At 44.9% G+C, this 17,745-nt stretch overlaps 1 protein-coding gene across 2 annotated transcripts in view; it reads left to right on the top strand.

Annotated features, from left to right (window-relative positions):
• Nucleotides 1-1,223: 1,223 nt before the first annotated feature.
• The window catches only part of CPSF160 (cleavage and polyadenylation specificity factor 160), a 105,038-nt gene continuing 88,516 nt past the window's right edge, over nucleotides 1,224-17,745 (top strand). For both annotated transcript variants that reach the window (XM_087373650.1, XM_087373649.1), the window contains exons 1-4: nucleotides 1,224-1,627; nucleotides 11,994-12,140; nucleotides 12,283-12,436; nucleotides 13,860-13,995. In XM_087373650.1, the coding sequence (XP_087229776.1) occupies nucleotides 1,248-1,627; nucleotides 11,994-12,140; nucleotides 12,283-12,436; nucleotides 13,860-13,995 (817 nt within the window). In that variant the 5' untranslated portion in view covers nucleotides 1,224-1,247. The remainder of the gene's footprint in view (nucleotides 1,628-11,993; nucleotides 12,141-12,282; nucleotides 12,437-13,859; nucleotides 13,996-17,745) is intronic.

Here is a 17,745-nt window from a genome sequence, read left to right as displayed (position 1 = left end):
CTAGTTGTCAAACCAAAACGCACAAACAAACACATACAAAAAAAAAAAAAGAGCCACACACCCATACACACATACACACACAAACACACACATCTAATGCTAAGAGTGTTGAAAGGAAATATTTTTTGGAAAATTTCAAAAAACCTCAAAGCTCATAAACGTGAAGATACTTTTTCATAAATTTAGAGGTTTTCACACAATTTATAACTATATTTGCAAAATAGTGCAAGTTTCTGTGACCTCCAATTTTGTTCTTCAGGTCAAAATCGACATTCTTTCGTTCACTTGACACTAAGCCCAGTCTTTTCGTGAACACTTACGTGCGTACACACACACAAAAGTTGTAACAAGAATTCAATGTGCTATAACTCACTCCTATTCACTGACTCGTTGAAATTCAATTAATTTGTTCACTCGCCAATTCAATGATTAGCCTATTATTAATCTACCTTGTCGCCTTACCTCTCCCCTCCGCCTCATCGGCTCTTGTTGCTCTCCTCCTTCCCCCAGTCTCTCCCCCCTTCTCTCAAGCTCTCCTCCCCCTCTCTCTTTCTTTACTTAGCCACATCCCTCTCCTTGCTCTCTATATACTCGCTCACGGGGCAGCCACAAACTTTTTGGACATGGAACGTTCTGAAATCGCAGCTTCTCAAATGCATTGATTCTTCCCACCCCGAGAGAGAGAGAGAGAGAGAGAGAGAGAGAGAGAGAGAGAGAGAGTTTATTAAAGTCTTCGAAAGACCGATGGGTCTATGAGACTATGAAAAACCTGATACAATGAGCTGTGGTAGTGGAGCTACTAAACGAGCATCCACACCAATGCAGAATGCAAAATGCAGAGGGGATCGTGAGCAAGCATTAGAAAGAGAGAGAGAGAGAGAGAGAGAGAGAGAGAGAGAGAGAGAGAGAACCTAAGACGATGTGAGCGTGGAGGGAATGAAAGAAAACCTGAGACAGCATCACGAGCAACTATATACTCCTGATCGTGCTCTCCGGAAGGTTCATGATCATGCTCTCGAGAAGGTTCGGTTAATTCGAATGAATCAATGCCAATATGCTTAGTTAATGGGGCATCTTGCTCCCCTCGAATAAAATTCATGGGAGTCACTTTAATTCAAATTCAATATGTTCCCTACTCAACTTGAGTGCAAACCATCATATCGAATTTGGCCTTTGAAAGCATTACAAATAAAACCTTAAACCCAGCTGCCCGGGAGGGAGAGCTGAAACTTCAACAAGAACCTACCATGAGCTACGCAGCTTACAAGCTCTCCCACCCTCCCACTGGCGTCGAGAATTGCTGCGCAGCTTTCCTTACCCATTGCCCCGGCTCCGATTCCTCCTCTGCTCCTGCCCCCCTCAGCAGCTTGGACGCTGGTGACGATGGGGTCCTCTTGGGAACCCTCCAAAATGGCAGTAAAACCGCTTTCATTCTTTCGCTTCCCAACCTTATTGTCAGCAAAGCCAACGTCTTGGAAGTGTACGAGGTGCGCGTCGAAGAAGGAGACGAGAAAAGCGTCAGAGCTCCTTCTTCCAGTGGAAGCTCTGCCCCTCCTTCTGCCGCTCGACGTGGTGGCGTTATGACAGGTGTCTCCTCTGCGTGGCTGGAGCTGGTCTGCCATCACAGGTTACAGTTTATTCATCAAATTGAATGCTTTATTGCTGCAAACAAGTTAAATTATGACGTTTGTAATAGAGTGTCGACCCACATTGCTTTGGTCAAATCCAAACCACATTTTGCCCAAGCGAAGACAAGCATACCTCCCTTGAGAGAGTACAAAATTTAAGATCCCCTCGCAAGGATCCCCAAGGGCAAGTACTGAAAAGGTTGGTGCCTCTAAGATTGGTATTATGGATCCTTGACATTTTGTGCATAACTTGAACACTGGAAACCCAACGCCCAAACCCTTCCATTTTTGAAACGAGTTATTGTCCATACATGCTATTACATTCACCCTTGCTAAGCAAACCATTCAACCATCATTTTGCAATAGGTTCAGAGTTTAAAGGAGAGAATTGATAGTTTCAACATGCGGTAGATTCAGTATGTGCGGGTGTGTGGATGTGTGAGAGCTTATGTTTATACTATGGTCTACACTCACTGCTGGGCGCTGATGATGTCAGTGGGGATGTCATAGTAGCTAGTCCCTGCTATGCGTGATGAAGTTTATGGGACTATCATGAGATTGAAACCGCACACTGTGTTGTATTTTTAGAGGATGAGTTTCGGCATGCTCCTTGATTCATCTAGATATATGCACTTTCTTGGGATCCCAAAGTCAATGCATGATGCTTGTTCAAAGAAGGCACGAGTGAATGGTGCTGCTATCTTAAAGATTATAACTGCACAATCCAAACAAGGACCAAATTCTCAAATAGAGTAGTTTCTTATCTCCTCCACCCTTTCCTAATGGTGTGCACAGACGCTGATGCATACTCTTGTGTGATAAACATATGGAGTATACCAAGATAATAAAAATTCTAGTGTTCTGAAGGACAGGCATGCTGTTTTTCAACTACATTGCCTGACCTCAGAATGATGACTGCAGATCCTTTGATTATAACTCCATCTGTGCCTTGTTCTGTGCCCTGGGTGCTTTTGAAGCCTGGACAGAGACGAATCCACTGCACTTGTTGCTGCCTTGATCCGCCTGCTCTTGTGCCTCTGATGAGCAGTCTAGAGAAGCTAGACTGCAGCCTGCAAGGTTACTGCTGAATACCTATGCCCCCCACAATGGGGGCTTTATATAGGAGCTGGTATGCCCCTGGAACTGCCCAACTGGGCGTCTGTTTTGCTCACCCAATCAGGGGTAGTCTGATCCAGATTCCAGTCTGCTGGCTGGCTGACCCAGTCCGCAGACTGCCTTCAATAGGCTACATACCTGCCCTAATTCAGGGCCCATAGTGGTCCGAAGAATGGCTGACACCATGGCTATCTCTTCCAGGCAGTCTGCTGGCTGGCTGACCCAGTCTGCAGACTGCCTCCAATAGGCTGCATACCTGCCCTAAGTCAGGGCCCAAGTGTGGTCCATAGAATGGCGGACCCCATGGCTCTCTCTTCCAGACAGAGCTACCCTATAGGCGTAAACCTAAGGACGTCTATATGCTGCCCACATGGCAGCCTATGTGCTACCCATGTGGCAGCATGCTTATTACAGGTGTCACTACCCCGTGCTCTCCGCTCGCTGATCACAGCCTTCCATAGTTTCGTGGCTATGAGCTGAGTCTTTACCTTGAACTTCCACAATGGATAGTTTGTTCTGTCAAGCTTGCTTGCTTCTGTGTAGTTCAGACCTGCAAGCGATGATGCCATACTTGCCACAGAAATATCATACACTCCACACAGAGCTGGCTCTTAGAAACTGTATGAACTGAGTGCTATGTGAACACCTTGGGCTCTGATGCCATGTAGAAAAACAGAGAGACAGACTTTCCCAGGATAGAAAGGTCAACACAACATGTGCGAGTTCAATTTCTGCAAACGATTCAGAGAACACACAGTAAACTGAACAACGAATACATTCTTGGATTCATCTAAAGATATCTGAATGTATTGCAGCAACAAAACAGTGAACCTGAGAACAAACATTCACTGTAGGGTTCCAAGAAGGTGAAGGAACCACTGCTGCATCAGAACTCCTGCTCCATGCACATCAGGGAGGGGTCTAAGTAGGCTACTGTAGGCAGTAACGAATGTGGAAGTGGGGGAAGAGTGTGCTGGAGTCACGTGGAGTGGCTGGGGTGGGGAGAGGCTGGAAGAACCCCTGGACTGGCTGACTGCGAGTCTGTGGGATGGGTCAGTCAGCCAACCTGCTGGCTGACTAGCCTGCAGCCTATAAAATGGCCTACCCCAGGGTCATTTTTCAGAGAGTGGGGACTGCTGTACTGCAGCCTCCTGCTGCTACCACTGCATCTAAACAAGGCCTAACACTGCTGGTAAACAATCCAAAAGGGATCCTCTCCCTCCCCAGGTGCCTGCTCCAACGACAGGGCATAACAACACCATTACAAGATCTCCCCAGGCAGACCTAATGTCCTCAGATGGGGCTCAGAGGCAGGCACTGCCTTATTTCAACATAATGGTCCTGTGGTCAATTGGGGAGGCTCTGAGTGAATCAAAGTTTCCCCATGGAATTTTAGGTGAACGACCTGTGGTGATAATGGATGATCATGGGATGATGGCCCTGCTGGACTGTGGATAACATTGACGATGTATAGAAAGGTTGGCCATGTAGGATAACATTGACGGTGTATAACATTGCTATCAGAAATGGCATGGTCTACAGAAAATCTCCATGTCTTGAGCCTGATATTTTTCTACTTCCGGGGAGAAAATGCCTTAGAGAACTGAACTGTGTCGCATGAACTAAGCTATAACTCAATGTGAGATGCTAATCTATGTGTGAGCTTCAAATCTGTAAACATAAATCATCTCCGAATTGGAACTGCCATTGAGTATTGTGCCTTCCTGGCCAGCTATGCATTCATAACATTGAAGACCTGTTGGCGGCTGGCGGCTTTGTTGGTGAGCCATTGGCTGGCGGCGCTATGTTGACTGGCGGTGCCCCCCCCTTTGTTGGCGGCGCTCCTCGCTCCTCTTTGCTGGCACAAGAGATACGAGGGACGGATATAGATAGATAGATAGATAGATAGATATAGATATATATATATATATATAGATAGATATATATATATATATATATATATATATATATATATAGAGAGAGAGAGAGAGAGAGAGAGAGATTAGCATACGTGGGGGGCCTCATGGGCCTATGGGACAAAGTACACAAAAGGGAAACTCATACAAGCCGCAGTGGGCTGGAGCAAAGGGCACGCTAAGGCCGTTGTTGAGTACTTATCTATATTGATCTAATGAGCTCAAAAGATCAAGCAAAATCAAAGTAAACTGAGAGCTAGGACTAAGAAACCGAAGCCTAGCACCGTGTCTCCGGTGAGTTGTGAAAATATCTCAGATCTACGTCTGTCGGGCTGTCTCACGCTGTGGCGAGGGGAGCAGTCTCCTCGATCTTTGAACCCACTAAGCTATGTCCCGAGTGACCCGTCGTCTCTGGCGGTCTCCATTGAGGAAAGCTGTGATAGGATGGACCTCAATAGAGTGTGCTCTAGCTGCTTTCTGTGTCACGAGTGGTTTTTGCGTTCCTCTCTTGGCGGCATCAGGTTGGCCCTCTGTGCTGATCCTCAAGTGACTCCTCCTCTATCCCGCTGTGCCCTGGAGTTGACTCAAATGCATAGAGTCTGTGATGCATTGCTGTGCTCGGTCAGCCTCTGTATCCTGTGGCTTGGTCGCCTCTTGCTACTCTTTGATTTGTCATAGTAGTGTCTTCTTGTGTCGGCGTATCTCCATAAGATAGAGCGCAATGCAGACCTGATCATGGAACTGGATTAGTTGTGAGGGTGGACCGAAGCCGCTTCCCTATAGGTAGAGGCAGTGGTATCGTCCCCGGATCTTATAGTAGGCTGGGCAGACACAAAGAAAATGCTCCTCTGTCTGAACCACCCCAAATGTGCACAACATACAGATCCGCTGCTCTCTGGGTATGCTTGCAGTTCTCCCAACCTCAATCCTCAGTTGATGGGACGAAACCCGCATCTGTTTGATGGCGATCCTCAATACATGTGAGACTCCTCTGTCCTAGAGGTACTGGGGTCTGATTATGACTCCCTCCTCCAATACTCTCAGGATGTGGTGTGATAGAACTAGATCTTGGTCGGGAGCTCCTGGTCCCCCCTCCAAGTCTGAGATGTATGGAGCTGGAGGAGATCTAACCATATGATACCATTAATCTCATCTTGTGGAATTGACTGAGGTGGTGCGTCCATGCTGGACTGAAAGGGGGGAAGCCTGTTTCAGATGGGGAGAAAGACAAAGGACAGCTTTTAATGCTCTCAAAGAAAAGTTAAAGAGCGAGCCTATTCTCGTTGTTCCAGATTTACAGAAACAGGTGGACTGCTATGCATGTGGAGAGTGTGTGGGAGCTGCCCTCCATCAAGAAGGTCGGGTTATAGCTTATGAAAGTAGGAGGCTACGTGATGCCGAGATGTATTTGGATGTTTATGAGAAAGAGACGCTAGTAGTTATTCATGCTTTAAATATTTGGAAGCATTATCTTCCTAGAGCTGATTTTACAGTCAAGACCGGCCACCAGAGCCTCAAGTATTTATTGACTCAGATTAAGATCTCCGAAAAGCAGATGTATTGGGCAAATTTTCTGTCCATGTTTCATTTTCAGATTGTCTATACTCAAGGAGCTCGGAATAGAGTTGCGGATGCTTTATCTAGAAGGCATAAAGTGAATAATGTCACCATAGAAGGGCATTGAGGGAAGAGCATCCCCTTCTTTCGTTACACAGTTAGAAATGCCAGGAGATTCCAGCGCAACAGTAGAGGTTTTGGGTGCAGGATGCAATGGAACGGGAGTGGAGTGTGGGAAGCAAACAACAAGCTGGAGCAAAACGTAGTATTGCTCAAATGGATAAGAGGAAAATACAAAGGGTGGGTGGCCTATATGGCCCCCAAGTCAACCATATGGTTGATCAAAGAAAACGTAGTATTGCTCAAATGGATAAGAGGAAAATACAAAGGGTGGGTGGCCTATATGGCCCCCAAGTCAACCATATGGTTGATCAAAGAAGTCAACTCATAGAGTTGACCTGACCTACAAGGCTCGTACCAGGGCTAATAGAGGTTGGAGGCCCTCCACAGCTCATCATTGGGATAGTTTCAGATTTCTGCAGATGTGCAAAAAAACTGTTGGATGAGGCTCTAGAAATCTCTTAGGAATAGAAAAATCACTCTTTTCTTTACTTGGCCAGCACTAGAGCGTTTTATGAAACTCTAAAATCCTACAAAGCCATGTGGCATATTTGAAGCCGTTCGATCAAGTGACCTATTAGTAGCTGCTTACAATAGCCCACATAGTTAGCAGCTGGCCAAGCATTCTAGTTTGGCTTTCTATTTCACGTGCAGTGAATCTGTGGAGATCCAGGTTTGGGGCCGTGTTGGAAATAAAGGATAGAATCACTCACACCTCACTCCCTATCTAGCTCATACAACACTCAGTAAAATTGAAAGAGAAAGAGGACAGAAACTCAGATATATTCCTCCACAAAAGTGGGCAAACAAAAGCTCAAGGATGAGCGTGTACAAACAGCCCGAGATGCTGTCAATGGCTGAGACTCTTCCTCTCCCTCTGCGCACTTGCCTGTGTGCAGGGCTGTCTGTGCAGGTGATGAGGAATGAGGGGGGAATGGGGGCTTTTTATAGGAGGGGCTACCCCCTCAAACTGGCCGACTGGGGAGTAGGCTCCTTGCCCAATGCACCGACCTGCCAGCCCACAGGCTGGGTCGGTCTTTGCTGGCTGATCTTGCCGGCTTGGGCCAAGCCTATATAAGGGTCATGGGCTGCTGTTGCAGTCCCCAACACCGCCCGTATGCTGGTCCAAGAGGCGCATTGGATGCCGTGCCATCAACATGTTGCTGCGCGGGCTCCTTGCCAAGTAGGTGTGCTGCCTTTTTCCTTCCCCTACCCCCTATGGTCTTCTGCCCCCTTGTCCCCTCAAATCGGGGGCTCACAGGTGGGGCAATGACCTTCTAACACCTCCCCTCAATGACATAACTGTGGGCCGATCCCCATGCGTCGAATGACGTGTTCCATTTGCTCCTTGGGAAGCGCCTTCGTGAAGACATGTGAGATGTTGTCGTTGGTCGGGCAGTATATCAACTCTATGGTTTTTCATCTATGAGTTCTTGAACAAAGTGGTAATGGACCTCGATGTGCTTCGTCCATGCGTGAAAGACGGGGTTGTTGGCGATCACTATGCAACTCTGGTTGTCGCACATAACTGCAGTCGCATCTTCTTGGGCCACACTCATGTCCTCCAAGATCCACTTGAGCCACAATGCTTTACATGCTGCTGTATAGGCAGCCCTGTACTCCGTATCTGTAGATGAAAGGGCGACAGTAGGTTGTTTCTTACTCAGCCATGACACAGCTCCTAATGAGAGTAAGAAACAATATCTAGAGGTCGATCTCCGAGTATCAATGTCACCCGCCCAATCACTAGCACAGAAACCTCCCAACTAAATGCCTCTGGTATAAGTGATGCCGTAGGTGTAGGTACCCTTCAAGTACCTTAGCACCCTCATACCTGTGTCCCAATGAGCCTTCTTGGGTGTGGCGGAGAACTGAGAGAGCAATCCATCTGCGAAGGAAATGTCTGGTTGAGTATTGGTGAGGTAAAGAAAACTCCCCACCAAGCGTTGATATAGTGATGAATCAACCGGCTGAGATGGATCACGCACACTTAGCTTCAGACCAGTTTCCATGGGAGTCACTGTTGCTTTTCCATCTCAAAGCGTTTGAGGAGTTCCTTGCAATACTTCTCCTGTGAAATAAAGATACTGCTCTTTCCCTGCTTCACCTCAATCCCAAGAAAGTAGTGAAGTATGTCTAAGTCAGTTATCGATCTCCTCCATGAGAAGTCTCTTGACCTGAGCAATCTTCTTCATACGATCCCTAGTAATGATGAGGTCATCCACATATAGAATCAATACCAGCCGCAAATCCCCCTCTGTGTTGAGATAGAGATTTGCCTCTGATGGACTCCGCTGAAGCCCGATCTTTTGAAAGAAAACATCTATCCGCTGGTACCAAGCTCTGGGGGCTTGTTTCAGCCTGTATAAGGCCGCCTTCAGTTTGCAGACTTTTGATGGGGATCCTAGAATCTGAAATCCTGGTACCACCTATTTGACCCGGACAAGAAGAAGATCCTTATCAACAGGGATGTGATCTTTGAAGAGACCGAGCCATAGCCTGTAGAAGAGGTTCTAGAACTTCCAGCGTTACCGCCACCCAAAGTCACCATTCGAGAGGTGGAGCCGACTGAAGACCCCAAGGAGGAGGAGGAGGAGCATGCCATTCCAGAGCCAGCTCCCAAGTCAACTCCATCAAAAGCACCTCCATCTGAGAAGAAGCTCCCTAGGAAGCCATGAAGGCAAAGATGGATGCCATTTTGAAAAATGACACCTGGGATTTAGTGCCCAAACTAGCCAAGCGGAAGGTCATCGAGACCAAATGGGTGTACAAACTTAAGTTCAAGTCAGATGGGAGCTTGGACAAGTACAAAGCAAGATTGGTGGTGAAAGGCTATGCACAGTCAGAAGGACTTGACTTCGACGAGACCTTCACCCCCACAGCTAGAATGGTGACTATTCGAACAGTCATTGCCTTGGCTGCTTATCACAGTTGGTCTATTTTTCAGATGGACGTCAAGTCTGCATTTGTGAATGGTAGGAGGTATATGTGGCATAGCCAGGCCTTGGACTCTTGGCTGTATCCCACAAATATGTAACTCTGGCTATGGGGATCCAACTTTGTTTGCTTATCTTTGTATACATGCACAAATGCTTTAGAACCAAAAGCCCTTAGATGAGATATGATGGGCTTCTTACCATAATAAGCTTCGTATGGAGTCTTGCCATCAACAACCTTGGTCTTGGTTTTGTTGAGGATGTGAACGGCAGTGTTCACGGCTTCTCCCCTGAAGGCTTTCGAGAGATTCCTCCCTTGCAACATGGTCAACCCTATCTTTGTGAGGTCCTGTGCTTCCTCTCAGCGACTCCATTCTGTTGAGATGTGCGAGCTGTCTCTTAATCCCGTGCTTCTTGCAGAATCCATTGAACTCTGTAGAAGTGAACTCTTTCCCTCTGTCGGTGCGGAAGGCTTTGATTACCTCCCCTTTCTCCTTCTCTACCTCGGCCTTCTAGTCTTTGAATTTCTCGAAAGCTTGAGATTTATTGGCTAGGCAGAATACCTATGTCATGTGACTGAAATCATCAACAAGTAAGAGAGAATACCTCGAACTTGCGAATAAATTTGTCGACATTGGGCGGCAGATGTCGGCGTGAACCAACTCGAGCGGCTTCGTGGCCCGTGATGAGGCCTCCTGTGGGAACTTGTCCCTGTGTTGCTTGCCTTCCACGCAAGCCCTGCAGACACGATAATTGCTTGCAATCGGTGGAAGTCCATCCACCATCTTTGTCTTCTGCATCTTGGAGAGAGTGCCATAGTTGACATGACTGAACCGCTCATGCCATAATCTGGATCTTCCATGGTCTTTGTGCACCAATAGAGCGTTGAGCCGATATAGCCCATGTTCCTTGACACCTTGAGCCACCACGTGTCCATTTGCCTTGGATGTGATAGTGACCTTGCTGTTGTCCAATAATACTGACATATTGTGCTTGTCCATCTGACTAACAGACAATAGGCTCTTGCACAAATTTGGTACATACAGTACACCGGAAATTAACTCCTCGTTTCCTGCAGTCGTAATGAACGGAATACTACTGATACCCTTCACAGGGCATGATCGGTTATCCCCAACAGTGACCTTGGAATCGGGATGCGTACCTTCCATGGTTTTGAACTACTCCTTGTTGGACATGTGCTTTGAAGCTCCACTGTCCACATATCAACCTTCCTCTCCTTCACTGACTGCATAAGTGGAGCAGTACTCAGTGACGATGAAGAGAGCGCCGGTCGTGACATTTGCCGATTCGGTCTTTGGCTCCTCCTTGGACTTAGACTCCTTCTTCTTGAGGTCCGCCTTCTTCTTGCAGCACACTTTAGCAGAATGACCAAGCTTCTCACAGTAGAAGCACTTCATCTACCTCTTTTTCTGTGCATCCTCGGTCTTGCTTTTGTTCTTGGAGTCTTTGAACTTACCCTTGCCAAGCTTGTCCTTGCCACGAGAGCCTTCTCGTCTGATTGCATAAACAAATTTTCCCGGCCTCTTCTTGCAATAGTCATTTATGTCGAGATTGTACAGTTGGTGTTGGAGCATCAGAATTCGAGATGTATTGTTCGTTTCATACAAATCCTTCAAGATAGCCCACGTCTCTACAAACGTCTCGGCTATCTGGATGTGCGGAAGAACAGAGTCCGCCGTGGTCTCAATGATTAATGCTAGGGAGTGGGCATCTCTCTCTTCCCAATTCTCAAGCTCTTCACCGTCCACTGGAATGAGAATCTTCCCCTTGTTGTCCAACAAGTCTTCCGGTTTTGCCTCCACCCCCGTTGTTAGCTTCCACAACTTCCGGGCCACAAGATGGCTCTGGATTTTCATCTTCCAGATCAGGTAGTTCGTCTAGCTTCCCTGACTCTCCGAAGTTCAGGATTGTGAATGAGAGGAATCTGGAGGAGGAGGAGGAAGGAAGAGAAGGGGCAGAAGAGGCAATAGTAGAATCTTTGTCCTCCATCCTTGCTGTAATAAAGAACAGTAAACTGAATTTGAATTCTTGCATGTATGTCATGATGCTTATACACATGTGAAATGGTTTGACATATGCTTGAATTCTTTTATTTATGCTTAGATGAAAGACAATATTCTTGTACTTACGGTTTAATAAACGTATATGTGCGCAAAAGAATGTGCACATCTATTTTTCATTGTACAAGTCTAAAAGAGAGTGTGTGTCTCTCACATTCATTCTAATGTGCTCACGAATTCCATCTTGGGCATCTGCTAGATTTGGACTTGTGTTTTGAGCAATATATCTTGAGTTATTTTGGCTGTTCTACTGCTGTCTATAATTTCAGATCTGAGTGTCCTTGTTGAGAGTGATTCTTCTTTTTACCTGTGTGTTTCAAATTGGTTCAAGATTCTTCCTTTGGTATGCGGCGCGGGAGGTCTAGCATGGATATCAAGGTTAACTAGGTATCATGATTGTTATATTAAAAACAGGGAGTCTCGTGTAGCTGCAACAAATTGAAAGCGCTTTCAATTGGTTTGATTGTAGTCATGCTGATTTGCATCCTTTAAATCATGGAGACTGCATGGAAAGCTAAAGAGCATAGCACTTTACCTAGAAGCTGATAGGATTTATATCTAGTAGTACATCTATTGTATTTGATGCAACCATCTTTGTTTTGTTTTTTTTGTTGAATTGCTCATGTTGTTTTTGTATAGACTGCATGGAAATATTGAGAGCATGGCGGTCTTATCTCATGGGAGGGACGATGGGCGCAAGCGCAGAGATGCCATCATCCTGTCCTTCCGTGAAGCAAAAATAAGTGTTCTAGAGTTTGATGATTCAATGCACAGTCTGCGCACAAGGTAAGTACTACATGACTTCTAGATCAGTTGCATCGACATCTAGTTCTGAAGGAAATATTCAAAATAGAGGGATAAATTGCCAGATGCAAACCTCATCCAATGGGTTTTAAAAAGGCTTACACTGTTTTAATGCGTTTCTTAGCTCCATGCATTATTTTGAGGGCCCTGATTGGCAATATCTAAAGAGAGGTCGGGAGAAGTTTCCAAAGGGTCCTTTATTGCGAGAAGATCCTCAAGGAAGATGTGCTGGGGCACTTGTTTATGATTGTCAGATGATTATGTTAAAAGCTGCTCAGGTAATTCTTAATATTTCGATGATTTTCATTCTTACTAGTGTGTATGAGCTTGCAAGTATATAGTCTGGAAATTGATATTGATAGTTTAGGTCCATCCATTAATTATGATTGGGGTTTCTCTTTGCTTTTGGAAAACCTGTATTTGTTGTTATGCTAAGGCATGACAATTTGGATGCGAGTATCTGGTTTGGGTTTCCAACGGTGGACATTGTAATGAACCAGGCAACTAAAAAGGAGAAAGGTTTTAGAATCCATGGTAGCGTAGGTGATTGTTGATCTTCTTGTATATTTAGGGGATTTGAAGCATGACTTGCCATTCTTAACAAGAGCCTCGATGCTCAGTGCTGCCCTAGCTCTTAGATTATTTAGGACAGCAACAGCAGCCACTTGTGCCAAGTTGAGATGTGCATGCGGGCCCCTTGATTTTTGATAGTCATATACTGTAGCGTTGGCCATTGCTTAGGGAAAGGCAATGGCATGGCCTTAGAGAACTTACAATTAAAGGGAGATACACACCTGATGTGATCTTCTTCTTTGGTTTTCTGTCTTTTCATGGACGTAAACACCTGGAAGCAACCGTCTACCTCTTGGGTAGTTAATGTAGAGTCAACTGCGTCAACTCTCAAAACATGCTCCTTTTCAATTGTGAGCCGGAAAAGACAATGGACGTTGGCAAGTGTGTGTACACATTCCAACTTGGCACTAACAATTGCTGCTGCTGCCATGAGACTAAGAGCTGAAGCAACCTGGAGGCTGCTATTGACCATAGCTCAATACAACAAGATCATGAATCACCTACACATCCATGTCTCATTTGGCAGATTCAACAAAATGTTCCTGGATTCATCTAGGTATATATACACATCCATGTCTCATTTGGCAGATTCAACAAAATGCTTATGGTTTGGTCTATGCTAAAGACTCTCATATTTGTATGTCAGCCTTGAGCATATTGACAGACTCAAGTTTGTACAAAGCAGAGAAAACCCTAAAACAATGTTAATCGCCCTCAGGATGGATGGAACTGACTTCTACTATATATAAAATAAAGATTTTGAAATAATGTGAGGACTTGCCCTGTTTTGCTATATCCATTCATTGCGATGCTCACCAGTCCCAAGTGCTAGCATGCTTAGCACTTGCAAATTGCATACATTTCTTCCCTAGGTTGTATTCCCCCCCCCCCTATAACGGCCCTATTGCGTCTCTTTCTTCTACATTACCTCTGGCGATGATGATGGTGTCGTAGGTTAAGTTGGTTTTCAAGGTTTTGCTACCGTAGTGCGGAAAATTGGAGCTTCGCCTTCGTGTACTTCAATAAAGCAAGTGATAATGCCTGCACCAATTTTGAGTAAGTTATTGCGTTTGCCTTTGGAACCTCTAAGTGCCAGTTTGTTAATAGATTTTTGGCTGATTTTTGCAGGAAGGTTATGGTTTTGGAGAGGATGAAGAGGGTATCGGACCTAGTGGCACATTGTGTGCACATGTGAAGTCATCCTATGTTGTGAGCATGCGAGAGTTGGATGTGATACACATAAAGGATTTTACTTTCCTGCATGGCAAGTTTAAGACTTTTAAAGAGAATGCTCAATATGTTTTCATATTCATCCTATATGTATAGGTGCTCTTAAAAGGAATTCAACTTAACCATCTAGTTTCACGATTCTTTTCAATGATTAGAATAGTAGTATTGGAAATTTGTGCATGTTGGTGATTTCATAATGCGAAAGCGTTATGAAATGGTTATAAACAGTTATATCTATAGTTTTGTGGAGGGCTTCCAATTGCAACCTTGCCTTGTGGCACATTGTTTTCAGTACACTCTACCTTGCAAAGCATGACTCGTTGTTGCATCTAGAATCCAACCATTGGTTAGACTAAGTTTGGCTTGGGAAATTCCTTTGTGGATCCCTTGTGGAACCGACTCGTTGGTGAGAGACAGCCATTACCACTCATAAACGAGAGAAATTATGCTTTCCTAAGCTCTCCCTCACTCCCTCTCTCTGAAGATGCACTAGGGCCCATGACAAAACGTTGGGCTGGACCCCCCCCGAAGGTCTTTATTCATGAGAGAAAATCTGTTTCAGAAGTTCAGCGTAGAGCTGTCTGGAAAACCTCTCCACGTTACAAAACGTGAATAATCCACTTTATTACGAGAGCTTCAAGCTCAATTCAAATTGGCAACATGCCACTTGTCTAGAATCTAAACTAAGTCCTATTACATGCCACTAAGGGCTATTCTGGAGTCTTCAAAGCTCTCGGTCACACGAACCGCCTCCTAGATGCTTGTTAGGCTCCCATTACGCTTAGGAAAAATAATCCTTCCTACCTGCAACAATTAATTAAAGCGCACCACCATGGTACCCATTAATTGTTAGCGCTTTGCATGCAAATAACACAGTGTGGACTAATTCTAGTCACGGTGGGCGTCCCCACTGAACACATGTGCACATCTAAACAAATATATATACAAATAAATATATATATATTCTCTGGTTGACCGGAGTCAACACTCTTGATTATAATGAAAGAGCTTTGACCAAGGGTCAAGGCGCCTTAATTATAGCCAAGTCTCTCCAACCGAAGTTGGCACATCTTGGTTAACCGGGGTTAACTCTCTTGGCGCATGCCAAGTCTTGTTGACCGAAGTCAACACTCTCTGACCGCAGTCAGGTTTACTTGACTAGAGTCAAGTATCTTTGACCGTAGTCAATCCTTTGACCATTAAAATAACTCTTTGACCATAATTAACACATTTAAGACTCTTTAATTATGATCAAATAAATGGTTAACTATACTTTGACTTAGGATATTTACATTGTGGTGACATCCCCTCGGCTTCTATTCAGTTGACCTCAACTGAAAAGCTTCCTTGTAAACATCCAAAAGCTGTGGATGATCGGATAACATGTCTTCGTCCATCCACTTGGCATCTAATGCTGTATAATTCTTGAATTTTACAAGATACCTGTAAAACTCCTTACCCTGAGGGCCTTTACGTACAGCATGGTACACAATTTGCTCTGGCTGAAGGACTTCCTCTAGCTCATCCACTTCTGGTGGATCTTCTGATACTGGTTCTATAGGCTCTGGTCCCTGAAATTTCTTTAGAAGACTCACATGGAATGCATTGTGAATCCTCCAATGCTCTGGCAATGCTAATCTGTATGCAACTTCATTTATTGTTTCTGTAACCCTGAAAGGGCCATAGTATCTGGGAGATAACTTTGCATACACTTTCTGTTTGCCTTTAAACTTGCGGAGCTCAGCTTTTTCAAACCTCAAAAGTACCGAATCCCCTTCCTTGAGATCTAACTGTCTCCTATGCTTATCTGCAGCTCTTTTATGTTTCTCTTGAGACCTTTCAATTGCTGTCCGGACTTGGCTATAAGCTGTATGGAGGTCTCTCACAAACTGATCATGCAAATATTTCATCTTTGGTCCTCAATATAGGTGGCAAAATCACCTTCCCATATATGACCTCAAAAGGGGCTTTCCCTGTAGAGCTATGTACTGTATTATTGTAAGCAAACTCTACTAGCGGTAGGTACTTTTCCCAGTCTGAACTTTGGTCACCCACGTAGCATTTCAGCATATCCAAAATTGTAGAATTTGCTACTTCACTTTGACCATCTGTCTGGGGATGGAAAGAAGAAGAAAAATTCAGATTCGTCCCCATGTTATCAAATAAAGCTCTCCAGAATAGACTGGTCATTCTGGGATCTCGATCACTAACAATGGACATAGGCATACCATGATGTTTAAAAATTTGTGCCATGAAAAGCTTAGCCATATGATCTGCCTTTATGGTTTTGCGAACCGGAATGAAATGAGCTTGCTTGCTGAATCTATCAATGATAGTCCAAATCCCATCATTCCCTGACTTTGATCTCGGCAAATTAAAAATAAAGTCCATTGTAATACTTTCCCATGGTGCCTGAGGCATGGGAAGATGCATAAGTAGGCCAGGTGCCTTCCGACTATCATACTTCATTTTCTGACACGTAAGGCATTCAGTAACAAACTGATGTATATCTTTCCGCATTCCTGGCCAAAAGAAATACCTCTCTAGTGCTAGAGTTGTTGCTGTAATTCCTCTATGTCCAGCATAGGGAGGTGCATGGCATTCCCCCAAAATCTTTTTCCTCATCTCCTGGGTGATGCATAGGCAATCATCTTTCATTAAATACCCATCTTTCAGGGAATAGTGACTGGTGGATTGCCCCTCTTGCATTTGCTGTAAAATTTCACCAAAATCAGAATCATGAGCATATTGCTCCCCATGCAAATAACACACCGTGGACTAATTCTAGTCACGGTGGGCGTCCCCACTGAACACATGTGCACATCTAAACAAATATATATACAAATAAATATATATATATATTCTCTGGTTGACCGGAGTCAACACTCTTGATTATAATTAAAGAGCTTTGACCAAGGGTCAAGGCGCCTTAATTATAGCCAAGTCTCTCCAACCGAAGTTGGCACATCTTGGTTAACCGGGGTTAACCCTCTTGGCGCATGCCAAGTCTTGTTGACCGAAGTCAACACTCTCTGACTGCAGTCAGGTTTACTTGACTAGAGTCAAGTATCTTTGACCGTAGTCAATCCTTTGACCATTAAAATAACTCTTTGACCATAATTAACACATTTAAGACTCTTTAATTATGATCAAATAAATGGTCAACTATACTTTGACTTAGGATATTTACATTGTGGTGACACCTTGGCTATCAGTCAAAGCGCACAGCTTCAGCAACAATCAGGATAGCCTTTAGATGCTCTGGAGAGGGAGACCATCTATCTTGAGGATGTCACCACATGCTCACATTCATCCTCTCTGCCTGTGGTTGACTCTAGCTTATACTTGTGTATTTTCAAGAAGGATGCAGTTGGAGTGCTTGCAGAAGTAAGGTCTTGGTTTGGTAGAAAGTCTGGATGCTTGAAAGGATAGTCACAACTAGCTTGCTTTTGTTTTGTTTTCCCGCAAGCGAACCCCCCCCCCCCCTTCCCTCTCCCCCCCCGCAACACACATGCACACAGAAAGAAAGGGAACATGTTATAGTATGCTACCAAAGATTCGTACAACTCTCCCCACAAGGGTGCCAACAGAAGGAAGAGACCCGCTGTTTGAGGCCTACCTCTCACGGTTTCAGCTCATTGCCCAAGGTAGCCAATGAGCAGGTGCTAACAGTCAATATGGTGCACTATACAACCTGCCGATTCCTTGATCTGTGAGAATATAGAAGGTGCCTTCAGGTGAGGCCTTATGGAAACGGCACGACGCTTGGGAGTTCTCTTGGAAC

This window comes from Dipteris shenzhenensis, chromosome 4 (assembly GCF_047967505.1).
Source record: "Dipteris shenzhenensis isolate YYH24624 ecotype China chromosome 4, Dip_SZ_1.0, whole genome shotgun sequence".
NCBI lineage: Eukaryota > Viridiplantae > Streptophyta > Polypodiopsida > Gleicheniales > Dipteridaceae > Dipteris > Dipteris shenzhenensis.
This window is presented reverse-complemented; position numbering and strand designations above follow the sequence as displayed.